Source organism: Cavia porcellus, unplaced genomic scaffold, assembly GCF_034190915.1.
Source record: "Cavia porcellus strain 051 isolate PalLab524CR breed Dunkin Hartley unplaced genomic scaffold, mCavPor4.1 scaffold_18, whole genome shotgun sequence".
Lineage (NCBI taxonomy): Eukaryota > Metazoa > Chordata > Mammalia > Rodentia > Caviidae > Cavia > Cavia porcellus.
In genome coordinates, this window is record NW_026947501.1 from 61,312,209 (window position 1) to 61,330,476 (window position 18,268).

General features: G+C 41.8%; 1 protein-coding gene across 1 annotated transcript; it reads right to left on the bottom strand.

Annotated features, from left to right (window-relative positions):
- Window positions 1-2,553: 2,553 nt before the first annotated feature.
- Window positions 2,554-18,120, bottom strand: Clrn2 (clarin 2). The gene is made up of 4 exons (XM_003465036.5): window positions 17,907-18,120; window positions 15,190-16,599; window positions 9,009-9,188; window positions 2,554-6,245 (listed from the first exon to the last, which is right to left on the bottom strand). Exons 2-4 carry the CDS (start codon window positions 15,440-15,442, stop codon window positions 5,980-5,982), a joined length of 699 nt encoding a protein of 232 aa, XP_003465084.1. The 5' UTR covers window positions 15,443-16,599; window positions 17,907-18,120; the 3' UTR covers window positions 2,554-5,979.
- Window positions 18,121-18,268: the final 148 nt, after the last annotated feature.

Below are 18,268 nucleotides of genomic sequence, written 5' to 3' on the forward strand. Positions count from 1 at the left end.
TGGAGTTCTTTGGCTCTGGCATCCCTCTGTGCTTAACCGTTTATAGGGTTCCCCTATAAACGGGAACATGATGCAAGGAAACAGGAAACTGTCAGCTGGTGTTCAAGATTACATATCAGTACCTTAGCCAGCCTTATTCACATTGCTTAGAGCAAATTGAAGGGAGAAGGAAATAGCATAGCTAGCTCTGTACCTATCAGTCATGGAGACAGGATTCAGTTTAACTAATATGGAAAAAATTGTTCTGCATTCAAAGGGAGTCACCCAGGTCATTTCCTACAGTTAGCCATATTGGTAATGACATATTACAAACAGCATACCTGGAAATGTCTAACTTCGTACCAGGCAAATAATAGATGCTCTACTCATGGTAAATCTGGATATTTTATATAGCACTGAAGCATCCTAAAATTTTAGAGTTGGAAAGAAAATTAGAGAGCAACTAATGATATTTGTTTATTTTACCAATTGAGAAAATTCTGTTCTAGATCTTTAACTCAAGAGAGAGTAATAATAGACTATTTCTGAAGGTTTTTAATGAGGGTGAAGGGACCTATGCAAGTGGAAGGCTGCACAAAGCCTGGCATGTGGCAAACAGTGAGGACTGAGCCTTGTGCCAGTCCTCTCGTGACCGTGTTTGCTGAAACAGTGGACCCTGCAAGAGAAAAAGAAATGAGATCATATGAGAAGGCAGCACATGAGACCAGATTTATATGGCAATGATGTCAGCTAAGTCCCAGTTACACAGCTTTATTTTGAAGCTCTTTTAATTTATCAGTCAAATCTGAAAGAAGAATGAAAGAGATAATGAAAAATCTTCCCCAGGTAGAAATTTATCTAAAGTGACCACAGGGGCATCTCTGAATGGCCATTTCCTCTCAGCATTGCAGCCTGAAATCCATTGTCCCTCTGAGACTCCCTGGGGCTCAGCCAGGCTCTCTCTACCCTTCTGTGACTTCCAAGGATGCCCTTGGCATCATGTGCAAGTATTTGGAGTAGGTGAGCACCCTATTCCTGGTGAGTTGTGTCTAAACTGTGAATGCTAACCTAATAGTAATCACAAATGGTTTATATGTAACTGGATTTATATCTAAATATTATCTTCTTTTCAGGATTTTTTGGTCAAATTTTTATTTGTATTTGTACATCTTTGTGGTACAAAACGATTACATTCCTCATGTGGATTTGGTGCACATACATAACCCACCTTAATCCTTTCCACATCTCCTTCCTCCCCCTCCTTCCCCACTTCCTCCATCTCCTGGTCGTCTCCCTTCTGCAAAAGATCGATCTCTCAGTTTTCAGTCATCTGTCTTTCACTGTGCTTTTGAGTTTATTTATATCTTGGGTCTCATATAAGAGAAACCATGAGGTACCTAAGCTGTGTCTGACTCATTTCATTAGCGTTACATTCAAGTTGCATTTTCTTACAAATGGCTCCAGTTTATTCAGGAATAATGCTAGAAGGAGAAATATTAATTTTGAGAAGTGTTATGGAAGTAGGTAGGAAATGTCCCTCCAAAATATTCTAGATTATCTTACTGGGCCTAGTATCCCTACAAAGGTCCTTACAAGTGGGGTGCAGGAGGATAGAAGCCACCATGACAAGTACAGTGGAAGTGGAGACTGAAGTCAAGTGTTTATTGGATGGGACCATCAGCCTCCAGAGGTGGGAAAACCAAAGAAACAAGCTCTCCCCAAGATCCTCCATTAACAGCACAGCTTCCCTCCCCTCCCCTCCCCTCCCCTGCCCTCCCCCCTCCCCTCCCCTCCCTTCCTTTCCTTCCCTTTCCTTTCCTTTCCTTTTCCCTCTGTAGTTCTAGGGATTGAACCAGGGCCTTCACACTGAACTACAATCTCAGTCCCTTTTATTTAACTGTAAAAGTATTGAGGCAGAGAAGTTCTCCTTAAATTGCTGAGTTGCCTAGGCTGGCTCAGACTTGTAATACACCTATTGCAGCCTCTCAGAGTATTGTATTTGGATTACTTTATCTTAGCAGCAAGGATTCTTTCATGTCTAAAATTTGGGGGAGAAATATTAGGAATGAGCCAGGGTAGTTGCTTGGTAAGGAGAAGGGCAGAACTGCCTCTATACTCCCTGGGGTAGGGTGCTGTGTTGGAACTAGATGCATTTCCTGGGCTGCTGGGGTTCCATGGGATCACTATAGCAGAGCCTGGGGTGGAACCAATGGACAGCTGAGCTAGGGATGATCTAGTGGTCACTTGGGGGTCTATGGCCAGTGATAGAGGAAGATGTCAACAGGTCTTTCAGGTAGTGACTGAGCTCTGACTAGTCGTGGGGAAACATTTCATAAATCATTCCAGCCTCAAACTGCCCTAGAAAGCTGGCAGGACAAGAAGCAGTCAGAGGGGTGCATACCAAAGATTGAGTGTGTACCTCCCAGGACCAAGAGTGGGAGCTTCCCAGAGCTATAAGTTTGGAAGCTTCTTCAAGAGAAAAGCAGGGCCAGGGAGGTTCTCTGAAGAAGCAGCCACTTGACCCCTGAAAAGCTGAACACTGTTTGGAGGGATAGCACAAATGGTCAGGTTGGGTTGAATTTAAGATGGATTGGGCATTTATTTCTTTACACATGAAGCAACCAAATTAATTATATGAAAAAAACCAGAGAGTTACATTTCCTGTCTGTTCCAAGTAATTAATACAAGTAAAATTTGTGACCCATATATTTGATCCCTCCACTTACACTTTGCTAAAGTCTATTTAGGAATCTCTTGAGAGATGGTCTTAGGAATGTTCATTCTCTCCAGGAACATTTGGAAGTCTGGAGGTGTTATAGAAGCTGCTGAAATTCTTTCAGAAGTTTTGGATTGTGTTACTAGAAGCTTACACACATACCCAAGCCTGCATTTGGCTCCTTGGAACACATCAGGCTTGATGAAGATCAACCTCAATTCTAGTCGTAGGAACAAAACTCTGCCTTCTTTCTATAAAACCATCTGCAATGTCTGAAGGCAGTGACCTAAGACTACATACAGCTGTGCCAACTTCTTTAGTAGCTTCATCACCAGTTGTCTCTTTATGCATCATCCCCAGCTTCTCAGACAATAAAACCCTCGGATCTCTTCTTCTCCAAAGACCTAGATCCAGTTTCAATACTTTTTGAATGAATAAGCATATCAAGATCCTCAGTTACTTATCTTAGAAACTGTTGTCAGATACTTCTGTATTTGTTTTTTAAAAACGATTCCATCAGCAGGATTTTGTGCTCAACATGGCACGATATCAACATTTTCTTGTGTTCTACTTAGCATGGTAGTCTATTGATATCTTCTAGATCTCTCTCCTAGCCATGTGCCACCTTTATTAGACCATAAATAATACAGAAGTTGTAACTGGCCTGGAGATAGAGGGCTGGAAGAGTCAGATGGGCTTGGCAGGGAACCATAAGTAGAGAAATGGTATGAAAATTTCCTGAAGTCACCCAGTCAGGTGGCATTTTGGATGCAACTTGGAGGATTAGCTAGCATTTTCTTGACATGAAGGTAGGAGACCTGGAAAAAGATTCATCCCAACTGGCATCATGGAAAATTGATTAAAATTTTCTGTATTAGGCTTATGCAGAGTAACACAGGTAAGTGTGTGTGTGGACATGAGCTTGTGTACTGTCTGCTCTCTATATTCTTGGATTCCTGCACTCATGCATATAACCAAGAATTGAAAAGATAGGCCTACAATAGTGCATGTTTATTAAATATAGACAGGTTATTTTTCTTGTCACAGTTCCCTAAATAATACAGTGTAGTAATTATTTACATAGCATTTACATTGTTTTAGGTAGTATAAGATGATATAAACTATATGGGAAGATGTTGTACATAGGTTACATATAAACACTATGCCATTTTACATAGAAGATTTGAGCATCCATAGATTTTGGTATTGGGGTAGTTTCTGGAATCAATTCACTGAAGATCCTAAGGAGAGAAAGAAATAGAGGAGGATGCAGAATGAGACAGAGAGATGGAGAAGAGAAAGGGGTGGGGAGAGGAAAGGAAGGGGAGGGAAGAAAGAGGAAAGGAGAGAGAATGAGATAGAGGAGAATGTAATTTTTGGGAAATTTTTAGGAATTGACTCACATCATTATGGTGTCACAAGTGTAAAATTTGCAGGTAGACCAGCTGCCTGGAGACCTAAGAAAGGGTTAAAGTTCAGATCCAAAGGCAGTGTGCTAGCAGAATTTGCTCCTTTCAGGAAGGGCAATCTTTTTTCCATTAAGGTTTTCAATGGATTGGATGGGGCCCATTCAGATTATGGAAGGTAAAACTGAAGTGTTGATCTCATCCAAAATATCTTTAGAAAAATGTCTAGATTAGACCACATGTTTGGAGTACTCTGGCCCTGCCACGTTGACACAGAAAATTAAGCATCACAGCACTAATTAGGAAAACCCAACATGAAACATCTGGGTTTCCCCAATGTCAATTAGAGCAGCATCTCATCCCAACGACCATTCGTGTGCCTGTGGTCTCCTTGGCCTTTCATGTGCTGCCCCGTCTTCCTGATGCACCCTGGAATGCCCTCTCCATGCCACTGGAAAAAGTCTACTCATCTTTCACAGTTCAGATCAAATGTTAGCTCCCTGACACTTTAATACCGTGCATCCCATCCTGGAGATTTAATTCCTTCCTTTGTCCTTTATGCCTGTTCTAGTTTAGCCTTTATCACACTGCATTGCAGCTCTTCGTACACCAGAGAATAGATTACCAAAGTGGTTTAAAGTATAGCTTCTACTTCCAGTCTTCCTAGATTTAGTTCCAGATCTCAGCAAGTTAACCAGTTTCTCTGTATCTTAGTTTTGTCACCTGTCAAATAAAATTAAAATATTACTAGCCATCTGAATTTTTCAGTGAAGAGCCAAGAAGTTAACATGTGTAAAACTCTTAGAACAGTGTCCAGCATGTAAAAGCTACTTTAAAAAGGTAGTTACTTTAATTATTAGTGATGCTGTTGCTAACCAATTCTTGTTTCCCGTGGAAAGATGAAGCTATCATCATATTTCTGTTTTCATCTCTCTGCTGTATGGAATTGGTCAAAAGCCCATAGATATTTATTGGAGTATGTGAGGTATGATTAAAAAATACAGGAAATGTTAATTTTTAAAAAATTACAGTAAAAGACACATTGCCATTAATCTCTGTCAAAATACTGTTGCTTCTAACAATCCTATTTTACCATTCTTGTCACTTTCTGAAGCAGTTTTAGAAGTCCTCTTTCAAGAGTGTCTTTAGTTGCACAGATGTGGCTGCCTCAGTGTCTGGAGTCAATTAAAAACATTTATCTTGCATGGTCATTTTAACTTTGGGGAAGAGTAAGAAGTCCTGCAGTGTCAAATCTGGTGAATAAGGTATATCAGAACCCACTGTGATGTTTCCTGTTTCTCTCTGTCATTGGGTGACACTCAGCAGCAGTATTCCTGTACTTTTTTTTTAAAATCACACTTCAGAAAACAGCACACTCATGAAAGAGGACTTCTAGAACTGCTTCAGAAAGTGGCAAGAATAATGGGTAAGTGTGTTAGAAACGAGGCGAAGCATTTTGTGGGGATTTAATGATGTGTCTTTTACTAAAATAATTTTTAAAAAATTTAAACATTCACCATGTATTCCCATCACACCTTGTATACGATACCTTAAATTTCTAGAATGTTCTGCTCGCAACATCATTACCCACTTAATCCTCACAACAAACCTGCAAAGTTGTAGCTATCATCATTTTACAAGAGAGGAAACTGAGAGGTAGACATTAGGTAAGCTGTCCACTGTCACACGGGCAGGCATGAATCTCCAGCTCCAAGGCCATGAAGGGGGGCGTGGGAATTCTAGGAATTCTGGGGGAGTTTTTTCCTGTCTGAGCCAGCCACCCCTGAAGGAAGGTGAAATAAGGAGGCTGCAAAGAAGTGAGGTCCCCATTCTCACTGCAGAACTGACTCAGGAAAGGATATGGGCAGGGGTGGGTGATTAGTATAAGATATCCTCGGCTGTGACCGTGGCCTCTTCGATTTTGGTCTTGATCTCCGGCAGGGGAATCTGACTGATCGCCACCACAACCAAGTTTGCAGCATGGGCGGAAGCGCTGGCTACGCAGATCCAAAACGACTCTTCGTAGTGCTCCTCCACCACGACAAACTGAAAGAGTCGCTCCTGGAAGTTGGCGATTCGTTCAGTCAGATCATGAAATTTCACCGCGGCCATGAAGCTGGCAATGGCTAACGCCACGACTCCACCTGAAACCCAAGAGATGCCCTTCATTCACAGCTCCTTTCTGCAGCTGAAGGGCTCTGTGTGAAGGGACGTTTCTGTGCCATGCATACTCATTTTGGATTGAAAGAATTACTAGGGTAACATAAATTTTAATTTGCTTTTGAAAGCAGTGGGTAGCCCACACTGTGAGGATAAGAATCAGGGTTGAGCAGGGAAAAATTTTTTTTGTATCAGATGGACTGATTCCCCTGGAGTTTTTTCCTTTTAGTGCCATCTGTTATTTCTTATATTTAGATGTCCCCCCAAAACCTCATGAGTTCATAGGTGAGGAGATGACTGGATCATGGAGGTGTGGTACTCATCATTGGATTAGTTCATGGGAGGACTTGCAGCTGAGTGTGATGTCAGAGGTGAAACCTGGTGAGAAGAGGTCACTGTACACGTGGCCTAGAAGGGTAAATATGTCTACGCGACCTTCCTCCTTCCTTGATCTCTCTCTTTCTGTCTGCCCTGCCATGAGCCTGCTGTGCCCCTCTGCCATGCTGTCCTGCAGCCAGCTGACTATGGACTGAAACCTCTGTGTCTTAGTAACAAAGAAAATAAGATCTCTAGGAGATCCACATTTATCAGTCTCTAAGTACCAGATCTCTACGTGGCTGGGTGAGTGAAGGTAACAAAGTCATGCTTTGCAGACTGAGGTTACATGCTGGGGCTGGACCATTGTTTTCCTCTTTCAGTTTGTTCTTTCCATGAGTAAGAATATCAAGAGAACATAAGGGGAGGAAGGGCACAAGAGGAAAGGCTAATCAACGGGGAAAGTCTGGAATTCCATATCTCACTTATTTAAATCTCTGTCATTTATTCGAAACTTTGACCTTCTTAAGAATTGGTTATCTCTTTGTATCTCTCTCTGTTCTATTTTGATTTAAACTAATGTTAAAAAACATATTTATTAGTTTTTTTGTCCTTTGTTACTGGCTGATTTCAAGTAGCATAATGTCCTCAATATTACAGACTATTACATCTTTATTGAAGAAAATTTGGATACTAGAGTCAATCATAAACATGGAAACTACAAATTTACTTTTATCCTAAAAATCAAGTCTAAACAGTTTGAACATATTAGTACAGTATATATTATTTTTTCTCTTTAATAAAATTAGTATGCTGCTCACTTTGATTTTAAGTTTGATTTCCCCCTTCATTTGAACATTTTTGCATGTTAAATACTGTCAGCACAATTTTTTAAGCACAATTTCAAATGGCACTGTAATATTTTATTTTGGTGATACTGTAATTTATTTAAGCAAGACTTTATTTCTGGAAATCTAGATGACTTCTAATTTTTAATATTATAAATTTCTGTGATAAGCACCATTTCATGGACATCTTTATACTCTTGCCTTATGTGCTTACTATAAAACCTCATGTGAAATTTATTCATTGAAAGTATTTCTAGTTTTAGTCTTTGACACTGAAGTTTTGTCTGACTGCTGCTTTTTATATGCTCATCAGTAAAATTTGAATCTTATCTCTCTGAGGAAGGATATTGGAAGAGATAAATACATCGTAAGTACTCTTTATGTGCCAGTGATGGTGAAAGTCCAAGTAGGCCAGGCCAAGCCACATATATAGATGACCCTACAGGGTGGCCAGCATCTGTGCACAAGCAAATACTCAATAACTGGTTCTTGATGAAACATTTCACTGTGACAGAATAACACTGCCTGTCTTTGTACTTCCTAGTCACCTTGAATAAGGTATGGGCAGTGGAATCTGTATAACATACGGTGCCATAATGGAATCTTTACCATTTGACATGGGTTTTCTTAGACAGCTTTTGTTTTGGGGGATTTTGCTACTTGCAATACAGATAGCTTGTTATATGTAAAATTAAATGTGATATTGTATCTCAATACACACCCACATCACAACACACATGTACATATACAACTTTGTATTGGAAACGTTTTTTACTTGGAGAACCAGTCATAATGGTCACAAATAAGAGCACAAATCAATGAAAAGACAAAGGGCTTAGAGTCACTTATACTAGAGTTGGCATGTTATCTCTACTTCTCATTGCTGTGTGGCTTTTACCTTCTCTGAGTCTCAGTTTCTTTATCTGCAAATGTGAGTCTAAGAATGCTTCCTCCCTGGAACTGTGAGGCAAAAATGAAATAATCTGTGCAAAACCCCTAGGCCCATGCCTGGCACTTGGGGGACGCTCAATAAATAGCATCCATCCTGTATCAGGGCGAGGTACCTGGTATGTGTTTGGAGAAGTGAGAGCAGAGAAGTTCAGTCAAAGGGCTGCATCTGTATTAATAGGGATGTGTGTGTGTGTGTGTGTGGGGGGGTCCACCGCCATTGGCAGCTCAATGGCCTTTTATTGCTCCTTTCTCCATGGGAAGTCTCAATGGATCAGCCTTTTACAGGTGGTTTGCTCTCCTGCAGTGTCCCTCCTCTCTATCATTTGTGATGCCCTCCCTGTAATACCAGTTATAGCAGAAGCTCCTCACCCTTCTCCCCATCCCCTGATGTCTGTCTCCTGTTTGCCCTATCAACCAGATCTCTCTTCAAAGTGCTACTCTTCAGCCATTCATACACCCTAACAATGTGGTTATTTTAGTAAAGAGGATATTGAGGCCACCAAGGAGATCTTAGGTCTTGGGAAGTGAAGGTCAAGGAGACAATTTAGTTCCTTTACACCTTCTGCCCAACTATTTGGAGTTTAGCCTGGTGACAGTGTGGACAAGAATTTCTCTCCTTAGGAGGTTTCTTACCTGCCAGGGTGTTCCACAGGCAGATGCCCCCAGGGCCATTGACTGCTCGATAAGGTACCTGGACCACGTTGAGGATGGCAAAGCCCATGCTGACCAGAGCGAGGGCCAAGGCCAGGAAGAGGAGCAGCAAAATTGTCACATGAAGGCCGGTGTTGAGCTCCTTCACCAGGTGTGGGAAGACTGGAGAGAGAAGACGTGGCCCATAGTTCAGTGTCAGAGTTCATCCCATTTTCATAGAAAACCCAAGCTTGCTTCCCAGGAGGGCTTTGGTAGAGGAGGGTGACAGAAAGATGGGAAACACTGGGTTTTCCAAAAACCAAGACATTTTCTGGGATGTACTCCTGGTCTTTGGAGTTGCTGTTTATCAGCTGACCAGCAATCTCCTCCTTGGAGAGGACACAAGTCCCAAATATGCCTTAGCTGGCAACTTAATGTGTACTGACCTTATAGCTCTGGGGTCGACTGTAAACTGATAACACACAAACCCTGGACACTGACTTGGCAGAGTTGATGTTACTGTCCTCAAGTATAAGGGAGGATTCATATGCTACACAGTACTTCATGAAAATGTTCATTTTCCATAGGATGTAGAAGAATAATTTTGTGAAATATGCATTAGTATTTCTTTTATATATACTTGCTACCAGTACCAGCTATAAAGATGAAATAATATAATTGAGCCTTCCAGGGGGAGAACCACAAGTGTCTTCTGAGATCCGCACAATGTTGGAACTTAGGACGCTGGGAAACCAAGCAAGCAGCTCCCCTCCCTGGTAAGTTGCTGCAGTGTGGCAGACTCAGGCCCCTCCAGGGGGAGAACCTCCAGCAGCTCCTGAGATCCACACCATGTTGAAACTTATGAAGCTGGGAAACTAAGTAACCAGCCTGCCTCCCTGATAAATAATAGTGAACCTACTGGTGCATGGCCTAGAGTCAAACATCCCATTTCCCCTACCCCCTTTCTCTTGTTCCCCCCCCCCCCCGTTAGCAAATGGGAACCAGAAATCTGAGCATCTCCTGGGAGGTTGATCATAGCAAATAAGGGATATTTCCTTCTACCATCTCTTTGAAGGCAAATATTTTTATTACTGTTTTGATCTATTCTGATTAATGGTACTGCTCTATTCAATATTCTATTTTGATAAGTTCTATAATGTTCTGTATTTCATTTTATTTTGACATACGTGATTGAAAGAACAACTATTATAAAGATAATGAAATATACTGTCATACCTATTACTGTTATCCCGATAACCTGCTGTGAAGTTCTGTACCAATTTCACTGTATGATCTTAGTTGGCTTTATTCTGTCTTGTTCTGTTGTATTTTACTATTTTCAAAATAAAATTTAAAAAAAGAAAAAAATAATATACTTGAGTACTTCAAATAATGCCTGAGAGAATCACTTCTCAAAAATGGCAATGTGGACACTGCTGTTATTTTTCCTGCCTTACTTGGGGAAGTCACACCGCTGCTCAAAGCCTCGGTTTCTTTAACAGTGCATTGTGACAGTAATGGCTGCACAGGAGTGGAAGGTTACAAGCTTTTGCTGAGCACCGACATGGGTCATGTTCTGTACACGTGCCTTCCATCATCTCATTCCATCCCTGGGAGAGAGACATGAGGGAGATCACAAAAATTTCCTTTAATCAAAAGCTTGGAGATTAAGTCCTTTATCTTTGGGCAAGGCAACCCTAAACTCTAGAAAGGATTATAATCTTATGTATCACCTAGCATAGAGTCTCAAGCCAGCTTTCAGTAATTACAGGTGGAGAATTTAAAGTAACAAGTCAAAGAACTCCTGAGCGTGCCCATTCCTCTGCAACTCCAGGGTTTCTGATGAATGTCTCCTGGTGAAGTCTGGGTCCATTTGATGATTTCATCCCTGTACTGGACATAAGTGCCCAGCCCCTCATGGGCTCCCATCCCTCCCTGGGGCCAGGACTCATTGTATCTCTGGTTCTATCTCACCCTCTGACCCTATCCCTGCTGGCTCCTTGCTTTGCCCACCTATCTCTTTTTTAGTCAATGATGGTTGGTATCTTCCAAGCCTTGGAAGTAAAATTTTTGCCCTTCTCTTGAAAGGTGTCTTTTCTGTGTACAAGTTTCCAGGAGCTTCGCGTTTGTGGTCTAGTTCTGATTTAACTTCTTTCCAGTCCTGAATTTCCATTTCTTGTTATCTACATATTGTTATCTTACCAGCCTTGGAAATTGTACCTGGGAAGATGAGCTCCTTCCAGGGAGTTCGTCTTTCTGAGGCATCTCTCTTTCCTGTGCTTCCATTCTATCTATACTAGATTTTGCCCACTTCTTTCCAAACACTCAATGTACTATTATTCCCAACACTTGATTACCTAATTGTTTTGCTACTCCCTTTCTTGATCATGCAGTTCCTTGGACACATGAGTAGCACAGTAACCTTCTTTAAATTCTTAAAATGGAAAATAATGGGATTATCAAAGTTCAAAATGTTTAATATATTGTGCTGATGATGGTCTAGGGAAAAGGTACTCTCAGATCTTGTGGTGATATTAACTCCTATGACCTCAGAGTGCAGTTTGGAAACATCTTATCAAAGCAATTTCACTTCCAGGAATGTATTTTCCAGATACAGCCCTACATGTAGTCAAAACTCTATACATTTGAAGTCTATTGCAATAGCAAAAGACTGGAGAAAAACCAACACATAAATCAACAGAGGTAGATTTAGTAAATAAAGGTACAACCACATCACATGATGCATCTTTTAAAAAGAACTTACAACATATGCATAACAATACAAATGCATACCAGACTTGATTTAAAAAAATATTGAGAAATAATCTGATTAGAATGATGAGGGACAGGAAATAAAAATGTATTTTGGGATTATAGTGTGAGGCAGAGAGGGATATAAAGAGTACCCAACTCAGCCTCTGTTAGTAGGAAGGATATGAAATAAATTTTAAAAACTCTTCATTAGAAAAGAATGAATCATATGTCCTTCCCCAGTCCCATCCATGTGCCATGACCTAGGATCAGGGTCTCCTGGTGAACTGAGCTCTCAGTACTTGCTTATATGCATCACTGTTTAGAAATTCAAGTCTTTCCTTGAGAGTTTCAACGCACTGTTTCTTTCCATTTGTTTTTGAGGGTAACTCTCCATTTGTCCCTGTCATACAGAGCTGCCCCAAGAATGCTGTTGTTCACTGGCTTTTTGTGTTTGCACAATTACCAAGAGTTTTAGCTGTCTCTGACTTAACAAAGAAATTTAAGTTCCCAGCCACAAATGATCTCTGCTGCCTATATTGCATGCAACCATGTGTCTGGTGCTTCATACATGTTATTTCTTTCAGTGTTCATGGTCACCCTCTCTCACTTTTACACATGAGGAAACTGAGGCTCAGAGAAGCCACACTGCCTAGCTAAGTTCACTCAGCCAGGAAGTGCTGCCTTCTTTGTTAGAAGGCTTATAACAGAAAAGTCAGGAATCAGGAAAGTAAAGGTTTACGATTTTAATCACCCTGTAGCTTGAATTCTGAAGGTGTTATTTTGAATCTGAATAAATATTTGTATTTCATATGCACCACAGCTACTTCCCTTGAATCCCAGAACTGGTGAATGAATCTACCAGCATCTAAAACTTAGATAACTTATTTGTCCCTGAGCCTAGAGGAGACTGGGAGTCCTTTTTGCCCCAGCATAGCATTTCGAGTCATACCCAGGAGCTGGCCTCTGGAGGGATGTTTGTGGCTTAGAAAGTAGAGAGGGAACAAGAGAACTAAAAACTGCAAGATACTTTATATTAGTTGTTTTTGCAGAGCTTATTCTGTGTATTGAGTTCTCCGATTTCAGTTTCTTTGTCAGAAAAAAGGGACACAATAAAAATCTTTCATTTAGCATTGTCACAGCCACAGGTGAGGGCTTGAGAGACTAATGTTCTTCAAGCCTAGTGGGCACTCTAGTTCTCCTTTTGGCAGGCAGGCACTTGTCTGTTTTGCTCTTCCCTATTTTCCTGATAGCACCTGGCCTGTAAATTCTCAGCAGATGAATTACAGGCACTGCTAACTTAATATTTATTTACTCCTAGTTCCAGCCACCTGAACAGACAGGTTAATTTGCTTTTATTTCAAAAGCTCTAGATATGGAAAAAGGACCTCAACTGTTTGTGATGAACAGTGCCTTGTCTTCCCTGTGATTGATGTGGGAACTGATTCCCTTGGGCAGCTCGTTGGGAGGCCTCCGTGAAGGTGAGAAAAGACACTATTTGTAAATGAGGCCCCATAAAAACTCCTCTGTTTGATAATTTACAAAGCATTTCCCCATCCTCATCTCTGCTAATTTGCACACAGTCCTGCAAACAGTAATGCTTTCCTACAGATCAAATGTATGTGGTAAATTCTTACTCCAAGTTAGAGGTGGGAGACTGACTATCCCATAGCTGCTATGCTGCAATTAAGTGCTGTAAATCTAAAGGAAACTGGATTGCACCAGAGAGCATAGCAATACTTGCAGTGTCCCAAACTGCAGTGGTGTACCATCAGGTAACCCAGGAGGAGCCTGGGCCCAAGGCTCCCTGTGAGAACGGCTGATGAGGATCTCTTCCAAGACTTCGTCTATGTTTCAGGTGCTCAAGGCCTCCACTGAGACCACCTCAAGGCAGCAGGAAAGGAAGCATTCTCAGAAACCATCCTATTCTGGGCTAGAAACGAGGTCTCCTTTGTGCTTGTCCCACAGCTCTGATGCTCCAAGGACTAGAGCATGTTAGAGGAGCCGGGAAAATGGTGCCCATGGGCGGCCTGAGAAATAGAGAGAAGGGAGATTTATGGAGTCCTTCCAAAGGGGGAACAGAAAGCTCTGAAAGCTATTCATCTGTTGTGAAATTAATGTGAGCTGAGGATGCCAGGGGTCTTATCATTAGGGTGCCACCGGCAGGTGACTGCTGGGTAACCTTCATACTCATCCAAGTTTTACCAAGTGTCACAGTGACATCTTTTAGCCAGGGAATCCAGTTTAGAATCAGGTACTGCATAAAACTGTCACAGTCACTTTTTGACATTTTCCTAATTTTTTTTCTTGTGTTTTTTTCTACCTTTAGGTCATATTGTGAACAGAGCTATTTTTCTAATATTTGGAGTCCAATTTAGTGGGTGAGTAAATATAAATGTGCTCATGTTTTTTCTTGAACAAACAAAAATGTGTATTTTCTTCATGTGTGCAAATGATGACCATCTATCATACATTTGTCAATGATTCCAGCTGTCTGTTCTGTACATGAGAACAGGTGCCCTGGTCAGGTTTCTAAACACTCAGATACAGAAATCAGGTGACAGATAAAGTTCTCGACAAATTATAGTTTTGCTGGACACTGTTCTCACTAGCCATCTAGCTTTTTGATTTTAAAACTTGGAGGAAAAAAAATACAGGCTTAAGAGAATCTAGATCTTTTTTTTTTGTTCCTGGAAGATCCTTCCTAAGGCCAGCTCGGATTCCCGTTTCTGACTTTGCTGGCTGCTCTGTTTACATCTTGAGTGCTCTGAACCAAGACTGAACGCAGGCCATGGTTGGTGCCGCTCACATTCCACAAACAGTTCACCAAAGACTGTGCCCAGGCCTCTGCCAGCCAAAGGAGCTTCAGTCCCCATCGTCTGATCCCAGCACCTGGGACAGAGCTCCTTTTGCTTCTTTTTTCTGAAGATTCATTTCTGCAAGCGTGTATACCTGAGGGTTTGTGGTTCAGAATACGAGTCACATGGCATGGGTCTGGTGTCTGGCACTGGTTCTGTGGTTTCCTAGCTGAATTACTCAAGGAAATTATGTAACCTCTCAAGCCTCAGTGTACCGCTCTGCAAATGGGAAATTTATCATGCCTTCTTTCTGAGCTTGCTGTAAGGCGCCATTAGTGGAATGCCTAATACAGCTGAGCCCTTAATATTTTAATAGATATTGTTAACAAAGGTAAACTACCAAAGTATACTGATCCCTTTGTCTAATGTCTCTAGATGCCTCTATTAAAAAAGGAAATAAGTCTTGGTGTTCTTTAAAAGAAGTTTTGGTGCTGAACAAAAACTCTTGGCTTCCTATAAACTTTGACCTTATGCCTTACACTGTGGCAATTGTGAATTCCACAGACATAAGCACTCTTACAAATTACAAAAGAAATCTATGTCTAAGTCCGCTTTCACGCCCCCAACATACTCACTTGTGAACCGGGACTGGCGGCCCCCGAGCCCGCACTGCCGCACCTTGCGCCCTCTGAAGAGCCCGTAGTAAATGTCCCCAAGGAACTTGACCAGCTCTGGGTCTGTGGCGTTGACCAAGTCCACTCCTGTCTGACAAAGGATTTTCCCACTCAGCCAGTGGGGTACAGTCAGAGCAACGATGAGCAGGAGGAAGGAGGAGAAGCTGAGTAGAGAGGCCAGCCCGTACCACGCCTTTTTGAACCATCCGGGCATGCTAGTGGGTACCGGTCATCCTCAGGCCCTCTGGGCAATGCTGCAGGTGGCTGACATCTTCTGGACACTCAGCAGTGCCCTGCTCCACGGCTCCTCTTCCAAACGTAACACTTCAGGATTCTGAGTCCATCCTGTCATCCTCCCTCAGCGCCTGTCTTTACAGCCCATGTTTGCTACACTCACATCCAGAAGCCTTTGCAGGGACAATGCTTGCCAAGCTTGGTGCAGTGGAGTGTGCTACAGAAGGCAGTAACCCTACCTCTCTCTCTGGACTAGTGTTTCAGCTGCAGGTCTAATTGTTCCTCTGCTCAAGTATTTACACAGCCCTGCGTGGACCTGGCAATGGCAGGGAGTTACGAACAATCGAAACCAGGTAGACTTGAGGATAGAGCAGTGGTAATGGATCTCCAGAAAGGCACATGGTGGAGGATAATGAAAATGCAATGATTTGCACTTGCACACAGCCCGCAGCAGACAGTATCAAGTGTTCATCTCTTCGATGTGTGTCTTGGCATTTCTTCCTCTAAATGTCACTGCTGTCAGAATCCCTGAAACTGTTGGTCATACAGTGAAATATTCCCAGTTCCTAAGACTTTAATTGAAATGCATAACAGCGGCTTTGTGGACTTGTCACTGAGTGTGTGGCTGAGGGTTAAGTCACAGCATGAATCTGGTGGCTGCTGGGCAGCCAGGACCTTAATACCCAGCAATCTCCTGCCTCATCCTCACCTTCCACCTCATCGGAAATGGGACAGAGCGTGTTGAATAGGAGTTATTCCACTAGGGTGTTTATCTCTTCTAAAACAGATGATTTGTCTTTTCCTTTTAACTGGTAGACACTAGGAGTGAAATATTCCATGCTTTCTATCTTACGCTATGGCTTTTTAAATTTTCACTTTTGTGGTATTGCCAGATATCAATTTAATGTTGCGTAAGACTGGTGGCAGCCACTCTACCCTATCTTTGGGGGGCAAAATTTTGCAAAAATGACACTATACATTTTTTTATTTGATCCCTAGTCTGGAGGGAGGTTGGGAAGTTGCATCCTTCACCACCAGTAGGACCCCAGGAGTCTCCCCTGGAGAGACCTGTGGCCAAGGACAAGTTACGGAAATGGAAGCTTCCGTCCTTCCATGGTGGGCACTCACTTCAGGGCCCTGAAATAAAAGAAAAGGTCAGTGTTTCTGAAGTTGTGTGTTTGTGAAGTTGTATGGAGCTTTTCCACATGCTCCCTTTTGCCTATTTTTCCAGCAAACCATTGTGGTTGGCAGGGGTGCTGTTCCAAGTTTTTTTTTTTTTTTCCCCCTGGAGGTAAAAATGGATGTCAGTGCTGGGGCCCGAATTTAGGCTTTGAAATAATACAACAGCTGCTTTTCATCACAATGACCTTGAAATAGTAGATGTTATTCGGACAATAAATGACACAATGCATATAAAAGACTTAGAAGACGGAGTGGCACATTAATAAATCACTAACAACGTGAGCTAATCTCATTTGAACACTAAGCATGCTGCTACAAGGCAAGATGTGTTTAATAGCTTGGAGTCACATTTCTGCCCTAAATGATGGAGAACCTGGGCTCAAATGCCTGCTCTTTGGGGGGCAAGTACCTGAGATTCCCACGCCTTGGCTGTCTTTTTCATTTTCTGTCTTTAACCTGAGGACTTCACATTGGCTATGTCTCCAGTCTTCTTAGTTTCTATTTTGAAACAGGGTTTGCTAAATCCTTAAACTGATTAGGCTGGACTCAAACTCATTCCTCCCTCAGCCTCCCAGAGAGCTGGGATTATAGGCATGTGCCACTGCACCCAGCTTCACACCTTAGCTTTCTAGTTTGTTGTGGGACTTGTCTGCAGTAAAGTGGATCAATGCACAGGGTTCACTTAGCACAGGGCCTGGGACGGGGAGGCCACTAAATAAATCCAGTCTACTAGCAATTCTGTTTCTGAGAATGGAGCTTCTGACCTTCCATGTCATCTGAAACGAGCCACAAGAGCATGTTAGCGAGGAGGAGTCACACTAGTGGGGCATTCATCTCTTTTAAAAAGTGAAGATCTGAGCGAAAACAGTTACAGTGACTCAGCATGGCCAGTGTAGCTAAAAATTACCTTGATAAGGCATAATTGTTGTGTTTTTTAGTTTGTTGGCCTGTTAGTGTGGCTGGTAAATAAATCTGATGTTGGCAAAAATGGGGAAAAAACCCCCCCAAAAACCTAAATAAACAAAAACAAAAACAAAAACCCCACAAAAAATAAAAAACAGGTGAAGGGGAGGGAAAAGAATTGAGAGATTTCATATACATGTGTCAGTGCTCCATGGCGAATGTAATCATTATTTATTGCAAAGAGTACATTATGTATTAGTAAAATTTTTAAAAAATTAAAATTATAAAATTATAAAACATTAAATAAAATATACTGATATAAAAATCTAAGAAAAAAAAAGATAAAAGTGAAGCTCTACCTTTTCTAGCAGGTCTAATAAAAGGTGCTGCTGGCTGCATCCTGTTCTCTAAGGACACAAGTCTGTGCGTCTTCTCTGGCCCAAGCATTATCCATGGCGGTAGGAGGCACTGTGCGTGGATGGGAGATGCACAAAGACGTTTAATACAGGGTTCTGTTGGCAAGAAGATTGTAAAAGTGTCAGCATACTGAGTGTCAAACAAAGGTTATTTTGCCCGTCAGGGGAAATTGGGCAATATCTACAGATATCTTTGACTGTTTGTAATACTGGGGGGCAGAGGTCTGCTACTGACATCTAGAGGGAAGAGGCCAGAATGCTGTTAATACCTTACCACGCACAGGACAGCCACTGTCACAAAATTT

Excerpts from the sequence above, each read along its gene's own strand:
- Clrn2 (XM_003465036.5), bottom strand. The coding sequence starts at position 15,442 with ATGCCCGGATGGTTCAAAAAGGCGTGGTACGGGCTGGCCTCTCTACTC. Across the intron at positions 9,189-15,189 it reads CCGCCAGTCCCGGTTCACAA|TCTTCCCACACCTGGTGAAG; the intron begins GTGAGTATGTTG and ends TTCTCTCTCCAG. Across the intron at positions 6,246-9,008 it reads CCTGTGGAACACCCTGGCAG|GTGGAGTCGTGGCGTTAGCC; the intron begins GTAAGAAACCTC and ends CTTGGGTTTCAG.